Raw genomic sequence first — 16065 nt, forward strand, 5'->3', positions numbered from 1 at the left:
CATCTGCAGGTGGACTCTCAACCACTGCGCCACCAGGGAAGCCCTTTAAAGATACTATTTGTCAAGCAATAATAAAGGAAAATCTTGCTTTATTTTAGTTCACATGCTGTAAACATGTATCAGCAAACCGATGACTCAATTGCATTACTTGCTAGCTATCCAAAGTGAGCGTGATTCAATCATTTAACCTGAGGTTAAATAACTCAGGTTGTTTACCTGAGGCCAAGCAAAACCTGCGCAAGTCTTCCAGGTGCTTGCTCTTCCTCAAACTCATGAGGCATGTATCCACCTCAGGACCTTTTAACTTGCTCTGCCCTCCACCTGGAGGGCCCTTCCCCACACGACTTGCTCTTTCACCTTTTACAAACGTTTGCCAGTTTTTTTTTAACATCTTTATGGAGTATAATTGCTTTACAATGTTGTGTTAGTTGCTGCTGTGCAACAAAATGAATCAGCTGTACATATGTATGTATCCCCATATCCCCTCCCTCTTGTGTCTCCCTCCCACCCTCCCTATTCCACCCCTCTAGGTGATCACAAAGCACCTAGCTGATCTCCCTGTGCTATTCAGCTGCTTCCCACTAGCTATCTGTTTTACATTTGGTAGTGTATATATGTCCATGCTACTCTCTTACCTCGTCCCAGCTTACCCTTCCCCCTCTCTGTGTCCTCAAGTCCATTCTCTATGTCTATGTCTTTATTCCTGTCCTGCCAAATTTTTACATTTTTATGATAGCTTTCCTGATAACCTCTTTGTAAGTGCAAGCTCTCACCCTACCCTCCCGTATGTCCTTCCTGAATTGTTTTATATTTTTGTAGCACTTATATGGATCTGAAAGCCGTATTATATAAATATATGTCAATTATATATATATAATTTCATATATAAATTATATATAACTATAATATATATTCTATATAAATAAGTAATTATATATAATATATTCTATATAAATACCTATAAATTGATTAATTATTTTATTTTTTCTCTGGCTCCCACACTACAGTGTAAGCTGCACAAAGGAAACATTTTTGTCTGTGTTGTTCTCTGCTGAAGTCCCAGTGCTTAACACAGTGTAGATATTCAATAAATATTTGTTGAATTAATAAGTGAATATTGTTGTTGATATTGAAGTTAGGTATCTTGCCTGAGAGATAATAGTATAACCAGGTCTGGAACCCAGGTGCTTGGCTCCACAGCCTACCCAGTAAACTCTATGATAAGCCCAGGGGAGATGACTACTGTTATACTTCTCTCAGATCTTGAATAAAGGGCTCGTATCAGAATTGACTGATCAAAAATAAAGGCATAAGAAATGTTTTTGTACTAAGGCTGAGTAATTCCTATCTGTTATATTATGGAAAATATTAACTAATAGTAGACTCTCCTTTTTAAAGATGAAACAGTCACTATTATCTCTAGATTAAAAAAAAAAGGTGTATCTTCCAGTTACTTATACGAAACTCTAATTGGAATGGTGACAGAGAGAGTAATAGAATTGAAGTCTTCTGCATTTCCCTTTTGACTATAAGGTTATTGCAAGGCTTAAAAGAGATAAGGCATGCAAATATAATGTCTGACATCTAATAAGCAGTCAGAAAATTTTAACTTAAGGATTCACTATTCTATATCATATATAAATCTCTGCCCATCATGTAGGGAAGGCTGGCTAGACTCATATATAGAAAAAAAACTATTTTAAAGATGTTTTTAGAAATATATTTTAAGTCACACATATGCACATTATCAAATCTTAATACTCCAAGAATTATTGTTTCTGCTGATTTTTCCAATTATTGTGCATTATTTCTCCCTTTTGATGTTGGTACATAGAGATACATGGTATTTAAACAAGTGCTAACACATGTAATGGATAGATTTCAGAACTCTGATCTAGACAGCACCATTCCCCCTTGTTTAGTTGACCGAGAAATTATGAATCCTCCCTAATTACTACACTGTTTGCCACAGATCCTGAAACAACAACAAAGGATTGGCTAAGAGGATAAAAAGAAGAAAACAATCAAATAGGATTATCTTCTAAATCCTGGGTCTTCAAAGTTTCCAGTAAGGGCACAACCTCACATGTGAATGAAATAGGCAGATTATTGGCTCTAACAATTCTTAAAAGTTTGAGGTATTTAAATGGTCAAACAAAACTGAAGAAATATTCCACGGTACTTCAGGGATTGAAAGTAATTAATTGGGCTGAAAAAAACATTGAGAGTCCTCTAGGAATTCCTCTCTATTGTTATTTTAGTAACTTAACAAAATAATGACTTGTATAAACAAAGTTACAAGCATTCACAGTGCTCTCATCCCACGAAAATAATATTAAATATTAGAGTAGATCTGATACATTAGAAGAAAGGTTTAACATTAATCTAGAGTTAAAGTGGTTTACACAAAGTTATCTTGCTTCAAATCTATTTCTTCTGGCTTTTATAAAAACACAAGACAATAAATTTTCTCTCAAAAACAACAACAATAACCATATACCAAAAACAAACAAAAAGAAATTGATAATATCTATAACAGTATGACATTAAAATGACTGATTGAAAGAGGAAAACAACAGAAAACATTTAGTGTGAACTTTTTAGTGATAAAATGTAGTCTCCAGATACAGCATAATTCTGTTTCTCCAGTAAGTTAACCGAGTATCATTATTTGTAGTTCCATTTTATCTTTTTTATTAATACTTGTCTGGAAAAGGACAAAAAACAAGGGGAAAATATCAACCATGTACTATTAATCCCATTGACTGTGTGTAGGTGTTTAATTATTTTGTTTCTTACTCTCTGCCCTTGCCCTTACATTATAATTAATTTAATGAAATTTAAAGTTTTAGATTTAATTTGAATGTTTCAAAGGTATTATCATAAGTAGTTTATTATTTCATTATATTTTACTATTTTATTTTATTCCATTTGTGTGTGTGTGTGTGTGTGTGTGTGTGTAATAATGCATAATAATGCCATAGCCTTACTAAGAAATAAAATCTTGGCCTGGGAAAAATGGTTACTTTGCTTAATTAAAAATGGGCTGCGGGGCTTCCCTGGTGGCGCAGTGGTTGAGTCCACCTGCCGATGCAGGGGACACGGGTTCGTGCCCCAGTCTGGGAGGATCCTGCATGCCGCGGAGCGGCTGGGCCCATGAGCCATGGCCGCTGAACCTGTGCGTCCGGAGCCTGTGCTCCACAACGGGAGAGGCCACAGCAGTGAGAGGCCCGCGTACCGCAAAAAAAAAAAAAAAAGGGCTGCGGTGAAGGTGCAAAGGAGAAAGCAGGAGCACTAGTCAGATGGTTATTACATAATCCATGAGGGAGATGGTATTTGGAGTTCAGAGATAGCCAGATAACTGCAGATATTCTAAATATAGACCCAATGGAATTTGCGAACGATTACCCTGGGGAGTAAGAATGTTCAGTTAAGGTCAAGCAAGTAGAAGGATGTAGTTTCTGCTATTTACTGAGATAATGAATACTGAAAGCAGCAGGTTGTTGTCTTCTTGAGCAGTGGGAGAGTAGCAGAGAGAGATCAGGATTGGGGAGTTTTAACATTTAAAATTGGAGGTGTTTATAATTGATCTAATTGGGGATCAAACAGGCAATTGGATATAGGTCTGAAATTCAGAGGACAGGGCTGGTTTAGAGATATGAGAGTCTTCAACATAGAAAGAGTTTTAAAGCTCTGCAGTTGGATGAGGTTGACAAGGTAAGTGAAGTCCAAGAACAAACCTTTGGAGCATCCTATGTAAATATGTCTTATAGATGAGGAAAAATCAGCCAAGGAAAAGAGGTAGTAGCTGATAAGGTAGAATTAAAAGCAGGAGAATAGGATGTTACGGAAGCCATGTGAAGGGAGTGTTTTATGGAGGAGACACTTTTAACTAATCCTACAAAGCTTCTCCCACAAAACCTGGCATTTAGTAAATATTATGTTATTATTCAGTTGTCCCTGGGCTCTGGAGTTTATGTGGTCCAAGAGAGGTTTCTGGCCACCCATCCACTGTGGTAGCTGATAGGGCTGTCCCATGACCAGGGCTCTGAAATCCATGTCAAAGCCATCTAGTCTACCTGCAGAAACAGTGCTCCCTGTTGGTCTGGACATGGGATTTCATAATCAGCCTCTTATGGCTGGGACGGTTATCGTCCGGTGTTTGAAAAGACCCAACATAACCACCACTTTTGTAGGTCCTGCCAACTTCAGGGCAGTGCCTGCCCGTCAGAGAGGTTGGTATCTCTGCCAGCCGAGTAACTGATAAATAAACAATATTTCCCCTCCCCCTGGGGTCATGCTTAGGCAGATCCCTCGCCCATCCCTTTTTTTTTTTTTTTTTTTTTTTTTTTTTTTGCGGTATGTGGGCCTCTCACTGTTGTGGCCTCTCCCATTGTGGAGCACAGGCTCCGGACGAGCAGGCTCAGCGGCCATGGCTCACGGGCCCAGCCGCTCCACAGCATGTGGGATCTTCCCAGACCGGGGCACGAACCCGTATCCCCTGCATCGGCAGGCGGACTCTCAACCACTGCACCACCAGGGAAGCCCGCCCATCCCTTTTATATCATCCAGATTTCTTTCTTCACCCAAGTCTTCCATAAGGGGACTTAATGGATAATTGAAAAGGAAATTATTGGATATTTTAGATGGTAAAATCCCAGACTCCAGTGCCACAATATCCAGTGTGTATCTTTATTTTGGGTAAGAGAAACTCAGAACTCAAAGTCAGAAGCTGTAGATTTTTTCTACTATGACTTGAGTGAAGAAGGGAAAAAAAGGTTAATATTTACTGAAACTTACAATATGCCAGATTTAGTCTATGTGTTTTAATATAGATTATTTCACTTAAACCTCTCAACGTCTATTAACTTTTATATTGTTATAGTTCTCATTTTACAAATGAAGAAATTAAGAAACAATCACACAATTAGTAAATGGAGCCCAATTTTATATTCAGGCTCTCTGGCTCCAGATTCAGAATTCTTAACCATAAAGCTTTGCAGACAATATATTCTGAGCAGAAAAAGAAAAAATAGTGCATTAAATAATTTCTTGACACTGTAAACATTTATGTAGACTCCAACAAATTTGTTTGAATTATTCATATAAAATTAAATAAGTAAACCATAGGAAAATCATTACTGTATTTCCCTACCAGATAAGATTATGTATACATTCAGGAGATACTATTCTTATTCATTGTTACAACTTTCAGATGACATAAAATGACAGAAATGCTGGGATCAGATATGAAATTCTTTATTTTACATCTAGCCATTTGCCCGTGTTTTCATCTTTAAACTTTAAGGTATCATGGATCTTCTGTGCTGTTAATTTCAAGTTTCTATATTACACTGTACTGAATGGAAGACGTATCAATTACTTGATAAAGTATGTTTTCTCTCTGAAGGCAACTGATCGAGAGGGAGATCCAATAACATATGCCATTGAGAATGGAGATCCACAGCGAGTTTTTAATCTTTCAGAAACGTAAGTTAAAAATAATTTCTAAATTTATTTTTCTTTTTAAAATGTTAAACAGTGTATTGGTAGCAAGAGGACAGACTTCTAATCAGAGACTTTCAGCTGTTTATAGTTTTATTTTACTGTTCTTTTCTACGAGTGTTAATGAGAGCTGTGGGGGATAATTCTGAATCCAGAAATCATCATTTATTTAAAAAAATTTTACTAGGTAAAATCCACTGAGGTGGAAACAGTTCATTTGCAGGTATAACCCGGGATTAATTAGATCCCTTTAAAATTGTCAGCTACTCATAATAACAAGGATAGTTCTACAAAGAGTAACTTGGCACTAAATTGTTCAAAGGGAATTTTGTAAGAAAAAGTGTAATTCAGATACATTTAAGGTGCCACCAAAGTCCATCCTTCAATTTTTGAGTAATATAGGTATACTCTAAAAAAGCTAAGATAAAAATATTTCATGCCCATTCTAAGCCCCTTTGAGGTCTATGTCCATGTCCTTCTACTCACCTCTCTGAACATGTCAGAGATAATGTCAGTCATAACTATTGAGGAAACAGAAAGCAGGCAGTAAAGACGGCATTGACGTTAGCTTTGTTTCTCTTCTTCAATAGCAAAGTAGCCGCTCTGTTTTTTCGTGTGGCTGGCTGTCAAAGAGATGTTCTTGCTATCTTTCTGATGTTTTCTGTGTGGTCCTGAGTGGTTTTACTCCCTAAAAGGATGGAAATCTAAATGTAGCCCATGAGTATAAAGTGAAAAATTTTGACAAATTAGCCAGGCTGTGCTTCAGTCTCAGGAACATGTGGTACACAATGCCAAATCAAGAGAACCCTGTGTGGTCACTTGATCTTGTAAGAAAAAAACACGTGCAAATTTGCATTGACGAAGGTGGTACAGCCATGAGTTTGTATGCCTGGATACAATATTTCCCAGATTTTTAGATTTCACAGATGAATAAACTTCCATTTAAAAAACGGAGAGATTTACTATTTTGAATTTTCCCCCGTAGGTACATGCTAATCATAAGTAATTATAATTTACAATCATTCTTAAAGAAAGAAAACTTTGTAAAAGGGACACTTTAACAGTAATCAGGACTGTGTGGTACTGGTATAAGAATAGATGTCTGGATTACTAGGATAAACTTAAGAATCCAAAAATAACCCCTAATATTTATGGTCCATTGATTTCCAAAAAAAAAAGGCCAAGACAGTCTAATTAGGAAAGAATAATCTTTTCAATAAATGAAGCTGAGACAGCATGCAAAGGAATGAAGTTGGGTCTTTACCTCACACCATCTGTAAAAATTAACTCAAAGTGAATCACAGACCTAAATATAAGAGATTAAACTATATAATGAAGAAGAAAATACAGATGTAAATCATGATTTGGGTTAGGCAATATTTCTTAGATATGAAACAAAAAGCAAAAGTGATTAAGAAAAAGACTAATAAGTTGCACCTCATCAAAATTTGAAAAAATGTGATTCAAATGGCACCATCAAGAATGTGAAAGACAACTCCACAGACTGAAAGAAAATATTTTAAATATATGAAGAATATGTAAAGAACTAGTATATCTCAAAAATAAGCAGATAAATAATCTAAGTAAAAATGAACAAGAATTTAAATAGACATTTCTTCAAAGATATATGAATGGCCAGTAAGCATGTGGAAATATGTTCATAATCACTAGTCATTAGGGAAATCAAATTACAATTATGAAATACCACTTCACATCCTCTTATAATAGCTATAATGAAAAACAAAGGGAATAGCATACATGGGTGAAGATGTGGAAATATCAGAATTCTCATATATTTCTGGTGGGAATGTAAAATGTACACTCTGGAAAACTATTTCTCATTTCCTCTAAATGTTAAACATAGAGTTACCATATAACTCAGCAATTCCACTCGTGTCTATTCAAGAGAAATGAAAATGTTATGTCCACGTAAAAAGTTGCACAGAAATGTTTATAACAGAATTATTTACAATGGCAAAATGTGGAAAACAACCCAAATGTCTGTCTACAGATGAAATGAATTAACAAAATGTGTATCCATACAGTGGAATATTATTCAGCAATAAAGGAGAATTAAGTACTGAAACATGCATGAACCTTGAAAACATACTAAATGAAAGAAGTCATTCACAAAAGACCACATTTTGTATGATCCCATTTGTATTAAATGTCCAGAATAGGCCAATCTGTAGAGACAGAAAGTGGACTACTGGTTGCCTGAGGCTGGGGGCTGACAGAGAATAGGGAATGACTGCTAATGGGTACAGTGGTGAAAATATTCTAAAATTGATTGTGGTGATGGTTGAACTACTCTTGAAAATATGCTAAAATTTATTGAATTGTACACTTTAAATGGGTGAATTCAATGATATGTAAATTATGTTAATAAAACTGATAAAAATAAGAAAACAGTGAAGTTTTCACCTGCCCTAGTCTTACTTTCTCTGTTAAAGATTTCCATTCCTGTGTTTATCTGTTTTTCTCTTGATGCTGAAGGATTTTAAAACCGCTGGTTGTGAAATCTAATGAGCTACCAGTTTTATCAAAGACATTCTCACTCGTGCTGCTACCCTAACAAGTGTTTGTCTACTACTCTCTAATTTATGCTTTTGAAACCAAACAGACACACCTAGTTGGTTACAGAGGTTCTTTAAAGTGTGAAAGATGTCAGTGCAGCATCCTCTTTGTCTGAATTGACCTAAACAGACAGAAATATTCTTAAATGCAAACTTCTTCTGGACAGCTAGAGTAGGGCAGGACTCTGTGATGATTGTATGGTCTCTGTTGATGATATTCAGGGTCCAGTACACTGCGCTCATTGCCTTTTATCTTATGGTAATTTTATTTCAGCCACTTCATTGCTGTTGTTCCCATTGATAATTATAGGATAGGCTAGACCCTTAGCAATATATTTCAACACATTTGAAATGGGGGAAATATTGATATTTTAATCCCTTCCCTCTTTGAAACTTCTGAGATACTTGTGCAAATTTGCATCACCACTTCTATGTAAGTTTTAAGGATTTGAATAATTCAGATGCTCTCTCAAAAAATAATAGAAAAGAAATCATGTTCTGTCTTATCAGATGCTTCAGTTCATATAAATAGTGATTTTGGTTACATTTTCCTTCTTAAAACAACAAAAAAAGTACTTGCTCATTGTTTACATTAAATATTATTTTATGCTATAATGCCAATTTTAACAATAATCATTACAATACCATTCATTACCTTACCTTTTTTTTTCCATTGAAATACAAATATACCAAAACATTTTTTTAATTCTTTAAAAAATATTAGTTGTAATGAATATTCATTTCAGTGCTAGTGTGGATTTACCAAGTGTTGAATTGTTGTATACATTTTTTTCAGTGTCATAGCTTTATTTTTTTTTAACATCTTTATTGGAGTATAATTTCTTTACAATGTTGTGTTAGTTTCTGCTGTATAACAAAGTGAATCAGCTTTATGTGTATATATATCCCCATATCAACGCCCTCTTGGGTCTCCTTCCCGCCCTCCCTATTCCAACCCTCTAGGTGGTCACAAAGCACCTAGCTGATCTCCCTGTGCCATGCGGCTGCTTCCCACTAGCTATCCATTTTACATTTGGTAGTGTATATATGTCAATGCTACTCTCTCACTTCGTCCCAGCTTACCCTTCCCCCTCCCCACATCCGCAAGTCCGTTCTTTATGTCTGTGTCTTTATTCCTGTCCTGCCCCTAGGTTCATCAGACCCCTTTTTTTTTTTGATTGCATATATATGTGTTAGCATACGGTATTTGTTTTTCTGTTCACAATGTATGACATTTTAATGAATTGGATTAGTCATATGGCCAGGAAAGAAACTTATTCTTTAAAGAAAAATGCTTGTTCCTTAAAGATCACAATCATTCATTATGTAAATCAGTTAATGTTATGTATTAAATGGCCAGATCTTTATGGTTCTGTAGTGTAATGCATTAATTTAATAACTTTTTATGTCTGTGCTAATAGTTGCATATGATTCAGCAAATATTTATTCAGCAAACATTCATTTATAAGTAAATATTTAAGCAAGATGTAAAGAAACTTCCTCTGCAAGTATTATGGCAAAATATTTGTTATTTATTGCAGGAAATTGAGGAATTCTTACTGATGTCATCATTGTAGCATAAGGCATGTGATGTAACACTTAAAGGCTAAGTGCTAAACAAAAGAACCTCAGAATTATTTCTGCCCCTTGTTAGAGCTTTATTTGAAAATTTTATATCTTCACTGGCATTTTTATTTCTCTCTATGTGAATAAATTAATTTTGACACTAAATTTAAAGCTTATGTTTTTCATATCAGTTTGAGCTACACTGAAGATTAACATGTAAGAAAGATGATATGCATATTTTTCTGTAAGCTCTACTCTTAAAATATATGCTCAGATCACCCTTCTCACACAGCTGGTTCATGCCTCCATCATCTTAACCTGAATCTTACCTTATCTAACTCTTTCTGTTGGTCTGTGTTTGTTAATCACTAATTACTGTTCAACATGGAATGCCATATCAAACTAGAAGCAATCACACATTTTGAGGTACATTTTACCCTCTCTAAATATCATTTTAAGGCCTGAAAAATGATGCCCAAATCAGCATGATAAATCTGCCAAAGACTCAGACACTTGTAAGTATAAATGATGTTAATCACAATCAGTAGAAGGTATTGAAAAAGATTAATGGAAGAATACAAAGCATGAAACCTGTGAGATAATCTCTTTCAGTGCATAATTATGCTGCTGCAATATTTCCTAATAAATGATGCAGTTTGGGAAAATGAACACTTAAATAGAAGGTTGGTTTGTTTGGAAGTAGATACCCTCTACTACTTTTTATCTACATTGTTTAAACAACTTTTGAACACCATTTTTATGGTTTGGCAAACCAACTCATTGTATAAAAGAGCTTGATTTTGTGAATCGCAATACATTTCAGGAATATAACCTCAGTGTTTGGTGAGGGAATTCTGTGCAATATAATTAATATAATTGAGGTTCAATTCACATAGCATAAAATTAACCATTTTAAAGTTAACAATTCAGTGGCATTTAGTAGACTCACAATGTTGTACGACTATCTAGTTCAGGAACATCGTCATCATTCCAAAAGGAAACACAACCCCGTTAAGCAGTTACTCCCTACTTGCCCTTCCCCTCCACCACTGACAACCACCAAGTTGTGTTCTGCCTCTATGGATTTATTTATTTTGGATATTTCCTATAAATAGAATGACACAGTATGTGACCTTTTGTGTCTGGCTTTTTTCACTTAGCCTAATGTTTCAGAGTTCTTCCATGTTGAAGCATATCTCAGTACTTCTTTCCTTTTTATAACTGCATAATATTCTGTTACATGTGTACACAGCAGTTTGTTTATCCGTTCATACATTGATGGAAATTTGGGCTGTTTTTCTGTTTTGGTCATTGTGGATACTGCTAATATCCACACACATACAGACACACATAGATACATGTATTTAAGCACACACAAATATACATGTATTTAAGCACCTGTTTTCAATTCTTTTGAATGTATACCCAGAATTGGAATTGCTGGGTCATATTGTAATCATTTACTTTTTGAGGAACTGCCAAACTGTTTCCCATAGTGATTGAACCATTTTACATTCCCACCAGCAATGTACAAGTGTTTCAATACCTCCGTGTTTTCATCAACACATTATTTTCCCATCTGTTTTGTTAATTATTCTAGTGAGTATGAAGTACTATTTCCTTGTAGCTTTGATTTGTATTCCCCTGATGACTAATGATGTTGAGCATGTTTTCATGTGCTAATTTGCCATTTGTGTATCTTCTTTGGAGAAGTATCTATTCTTTGCCTATTTTTTAATTGGGTTGTTGGTCCTTTTTGGTGTAGAGTTGTATGGAGTCCTTTATATATGTGGAGAACCAGACCCTTATCAGATATATGATTTGCAAATATTTTCTCCCATTTTGCAGGGTTTTTTTAACTTTCTTGATACTGTACTTCGATGCACAGAAAATTTTTAATTTGAGGAAGATCAATATATCTATTTTTCTTTTTTTAAAAATACATAGGCTATTGCTATTCTGTTTATTTATTTACTTATTTTTAATTTATTTTATTTATTTATTTTTGGCTGTGTTGGGTCTTTGTTGCTGTGCACAGGCTTTCTCTAGTTGCAGCGAGCTGGGGGCTACTCTTTTTTGCAGTGCGCAGGCTTCTCACTGCATTGGCTTCTCTTGTTGTGGAGCATGGGCTCTAGGTGCACGGGCTACAGTAGTTGTGGCATGCGGGCTTCAGTAGTTGTGGCTCACAGGCTCTAGAGCGCAGGCTCAGTAGTTGCAGCACATGGGCTTAGTTTCTCCGCGGCACGTGGGATCTTCCTGTACCAGGGCTGGAACACCTGTCCCCTGCATTGTTAGGCAGATTCCTAACCACTGCGCCACCAGGGAAGCCCTATTTTTCTTTGTGCTGTTCATGCTGTTGTTATCATATTTAAGAATACATTATCAAACCCCCAATCATAAAAATTTATCCCTATGCTTTTGTCTAAGAGTTTTATGGTTTCAGTACTTACATATAGATTTTTGATCCATTTTGAGTTAAATTTTATATATGGTATGAGATAGTCCAATTACGTTCTTTTGCACCTAGATCTCCAGTTGTCCCAGCACTGTTCGTTGAAGAGATTATTCTTTCCCGGGTCCAACTTCGTTCTTTTGCATGTGCCTATCCAATTTCCCCAGCACCATTTGTTGTAAAGCCTGTCCTTTCCCTATTGAATGGTCTTGGCATTTTTGCTGAAAATCAACTGGCCACAGACGTATGGATTCATTTCTGGACTCTCAATTCTATTCACCAGTATACATGGGCACTTTTGAATGCCCTAATTTTCCAAGAAACTCTCTACCCAGTTTTTCCTGCCAGGCTTTTGGTGTTCCACTGTATGCCTCAAACATAAACTATTGCTTCAGATGGCTGCAGGTTGCTCCCTGACTTACACTGTTTTCCAGGAATACCCACTGCTTTTCCACCTTGAGTGAATTCTGAGTTAGGCAAAACAAGACAAAAACCATGTATTATTCCTTCAGGCAGCCTCCAGACCAGTTGGGATAGATAAACACAATTCTTTGTGAATAAGGATAGTTTTGCTGCCTCCAGAAACAAGGACCAGAGTAGCACACTGGGAATGTTGACCACATCTTTAAGACTACTCTAAGCCAGGAAGGGCTGGGGCAAGGACAAGTAAAAATGGAACAAATCTTTACTACAATTTTTAAGTTGCCTTTTTCTTAATTCTACCTTCATTTGGGTGCTGTCAACCTTTGACTGTTTTCCAGAGTCCTATCAAAGTTGTTTCTGATTTTTCCTGCTTCATTTTTCAATGCTTCTGTGGAGAGACCACCTCTTCAAGCTGTCTACATCACCATTTTTACTGACATCACTCCTGTGCAATATATTTTCAATTATGTAAAATTTAAGTAGCACTATTATTGATGTTTTATCAGGAGTCATTCTTATGTATTTTTAGTATATAGACTGATAAGATTTACTGCATTTCTAAATGCAGCCTAATGTATACTGCTCTATAGCTTCCATCCAGCTGGTAGCAAGCGTCCTCCTTTCCAATTATTTCTGGAACTTTGTGGAAGGATGCTTGTGTGTACTCATAAGCTAGTCTTTCAGTTATGAATACCAAAAGACATTACCTTTTTTTTCTCTCTTTTTCCATTTCCCAAATATCCTGTCTGTCTATGACATTGGGACACAAGGCACACATCATCTTAAGCAAAGAACTATTTCCATAATAATTACCAGACTATGAAAAATAAGCTACTTAGGTATAATATGGCTCTGAATTCTAATACAATATAAATTTCTAGTGATTTTCTAATTTAATATACAAGGCATAATATAGAGTCGAAGCTTAAACTGAGGAGAAAAATGGAAAACAATAACTGAATTTTCTTCTTTCTTTCATTTTACTATGGATAGATTTTCAGATTTCTTAAGTTACTTGTGAATAAGTCTCAGAAGCAATAAATGATTTACTTTTCTCTTTGAATGTCATTTTAGAATGGAGTTATCTGAACCATCTGCAGTGTGGGAAGTTGATCCAAATTTGATTGTTACAAACTACTCTGGGAATTGGTTTTCAGTTATTTGGACAAAACATTTTAAAATGTACAAGGAGCAAAGTCAGTTTTTCATAGTCATACCATATGTTTAGAACTTTTTTTTTAGTCCATATCAATAACAACAATAAAATAAAACAGAGTAACTGTGACTCTGATTTTGATTCCTTGGCATTGACTCTCTGTACTCAACTACCATATGTGGTGCAGATTGCTTAAATTCCACTGTAACAACAAAAGCACTTGCATTAAAATGAAAGCCTTTTATCTATCAGAAACAAATTATGCTTTTATACTTGATAAATATTTTAATGTTTTGTTAAATTAATGTAACCTCTCCTTCACAGTAGATACTTGTTAGACCTTAATTAAAATGCCATGTACAATGTCAGATTGTAATATCTAAGACATAAATGTAGAACTTGTTTTAGAGAACATAATAAGCGGCCAAAGTGTTATAAAACAAGTTACGTGGGAGAATAAAAGCTTAAATATCTGAAAGTATGTATTCTAAACAGTGAGAAGGTTAAGAATTAGTATTAAAAGTATTCTAAGTATGAGAATTTTCCCAAAGGCTGATCATCTCCCATTATACATAATACTTAAGAAATATCTAAATTTCAAGAGAATAACAAAATGGTAAAATTGTTAGTGTATCAACAAAAGAGTTTGTTTTTATAAATTGTAAAATGAGAGAACGAATGTTCATAAAATTATATTATCTTGAAAAGAATGTAAAATATGCAGCCTGAGTGCTCTTTTGAAAGCAATTATAATGTATTTAAGTGTGGTTATAATAGAGAATACAAAGAAATATTAAAAAACCCATAATATCTATGAAAGTTTTAATATTCCACTGTATATTTTCTAATTTTCTACAGTAAGACTCAGATATTTTGAAATTTGGAAAGAAGAAAAATTTTAGTCTCTATGATTTAATCAAAGATGAAATTTAGATGTTTTCATTTCCATAATGGTCACATATGTGACAATGAATGGGAGTGGTGATATAGATTAAAGAAATCACTTTTTTACTCAAAGCATTATGAAACTGCTAAAGATTAATGGACTCTTTTACCTTTGAAGTAATCACAAACAAGATAGATATCTTTCTTCCTGTAATGAATTGAGCATAGTTTGTTTTGTTTTGTTTTTTTTCCTTGGCGGCTACAGAATCAACTCACTTATCTCATTCAGTTTGGCAATTTTTCATTATTGCTAAGAGGCTCAACAGCCTTAAAAACCTTTTTCAGTTTTCAGCATGAATCCTAGAATCGTTCATCTCAAATACTCAAGCTATGTTTGCTGAAACGAAAAAAAAAAAAAAACTATCAAAAGTAGTTCACAATAGTAGAAAGACTCCCTGTGACATAATATCTTTTTCTGTCTCATGTGTTTGTTTGTTTTCTCTGTCACTAGTACTGGGATTCTAACCTTAGGGAAAGCACTGGACAGGGAAAGCACTGATCGCTACATTCTGATCGTCACTGCTAATGATGGCAGGCCAGATGGGGTGAGTACTCTCTTTGGGAAAGGGTTTTAAAAATAGTCCTAAAGGAACTGAGAGAAACTTGTAGTTTATACTCTAAAACAACTTATTACAGTCATGAATTCATGAATTAATCTCTTTTTCATTTGGAGCAACTACTTAAAATTACTCAAAGTGCTTTTTTCTCCAATGGGCTCTTTTGCGGTACGTGGGCCTCTCACTGTTGTGGCCTCTCCCGTTGCGGAGCACAGGCTCCGGACATGCAGGCTCAGCAACCATGGCTCACGGGCCCCGCCACTCCACGGCATGTGGGATCTTCCCAGACCGGGGCACGAACCCATGTCCCCTGCATCGACAGGCGGGCTCTCAACCACTGCACCACCAGGGAGCCCTCCAATGGGCTCTTTTAATCAATGAACCTATATTCTGAATTTGTTATGGAGCTGCAACTTTGACTTGACAGAATAGATACATGGAATTTACTCTCTTAGCTAATTTATGGGGAAAATGATATCTAACTTAGTCTAAGAAGTATTTCATTGTGTCCATCACCAGCACAGCACTGGCAGTTCTGGCAGTTTTACCATGTTGGAATCTATTTCCTTTAAAGTCACATTTTTGAGGGTGGGGGACAGTGGAGGGAAGGGAATTTGTGCATAAGTACCTTGAAGCACTTAGGAAACCAAGTTGACTGATTCTATAGGTTATTTGTAAGCGGCGCTCGGAATCTTGACTAATCCTTGATGATTGAAATGGTTTAAAAGGGCCCATAATTCTAGAGAAGATAAATTTTATTTCCTCTGCACCTAAAAATTAGTATTAAAAATAAATAAATTGTTTAGTCATGTAGGTGTGTTTTAAAGTCATTTGATTGTATTCTTCAATCTACCTATCCACAACTACCACTATTCTGATTTTTAA

At 35.4% G+C, this 16065-nt stretch overlaps 1 protein-coding gene across 1 annotated transcript in view; it reads left to right on the forward strand.

Annotated features, from left to right (window-relative positions):
- PCDH15 (protocadherin related 15) overlaps positions 1-16065 on the forward strand; it is a gene marked incomplete at its 5' end in the record, with an annotated part of 299765 nt that overhangs the window by 71814 nt on the left and 211886 nt on the right. The window contains 2 exons of the mRNA XM_007470315.1: positions 5411-5490; positions 15075-15168. Of these exons, the coding sequence (XP_007470377.1) occupies positions 5411-5490; positions 15075-15168 (174 nt within the window). The remainder of the gene's footprint in view (positions 1-5410; positions 5491-15074; positions 15169-16065) is intronic.

The sequence above is a fragment of the Lipotes vexillifer genome, unplaced genomic scaffold (assembly GCF_000442215.2).
Source record: "Lipotes vexillifer unplaced genomic scaffold, Lipotes_vexillifer_v1.1 scaffold690, whole genome shotgun sequence".
In the NCBI taxonomy this organism is placed as follows: domain Eukaryota; kingdom Metazoa; phylum Chordata; class Mammalia; order Artiodactyla; family Lipotidae; genus Lipotes; species Lipotes vexillifer.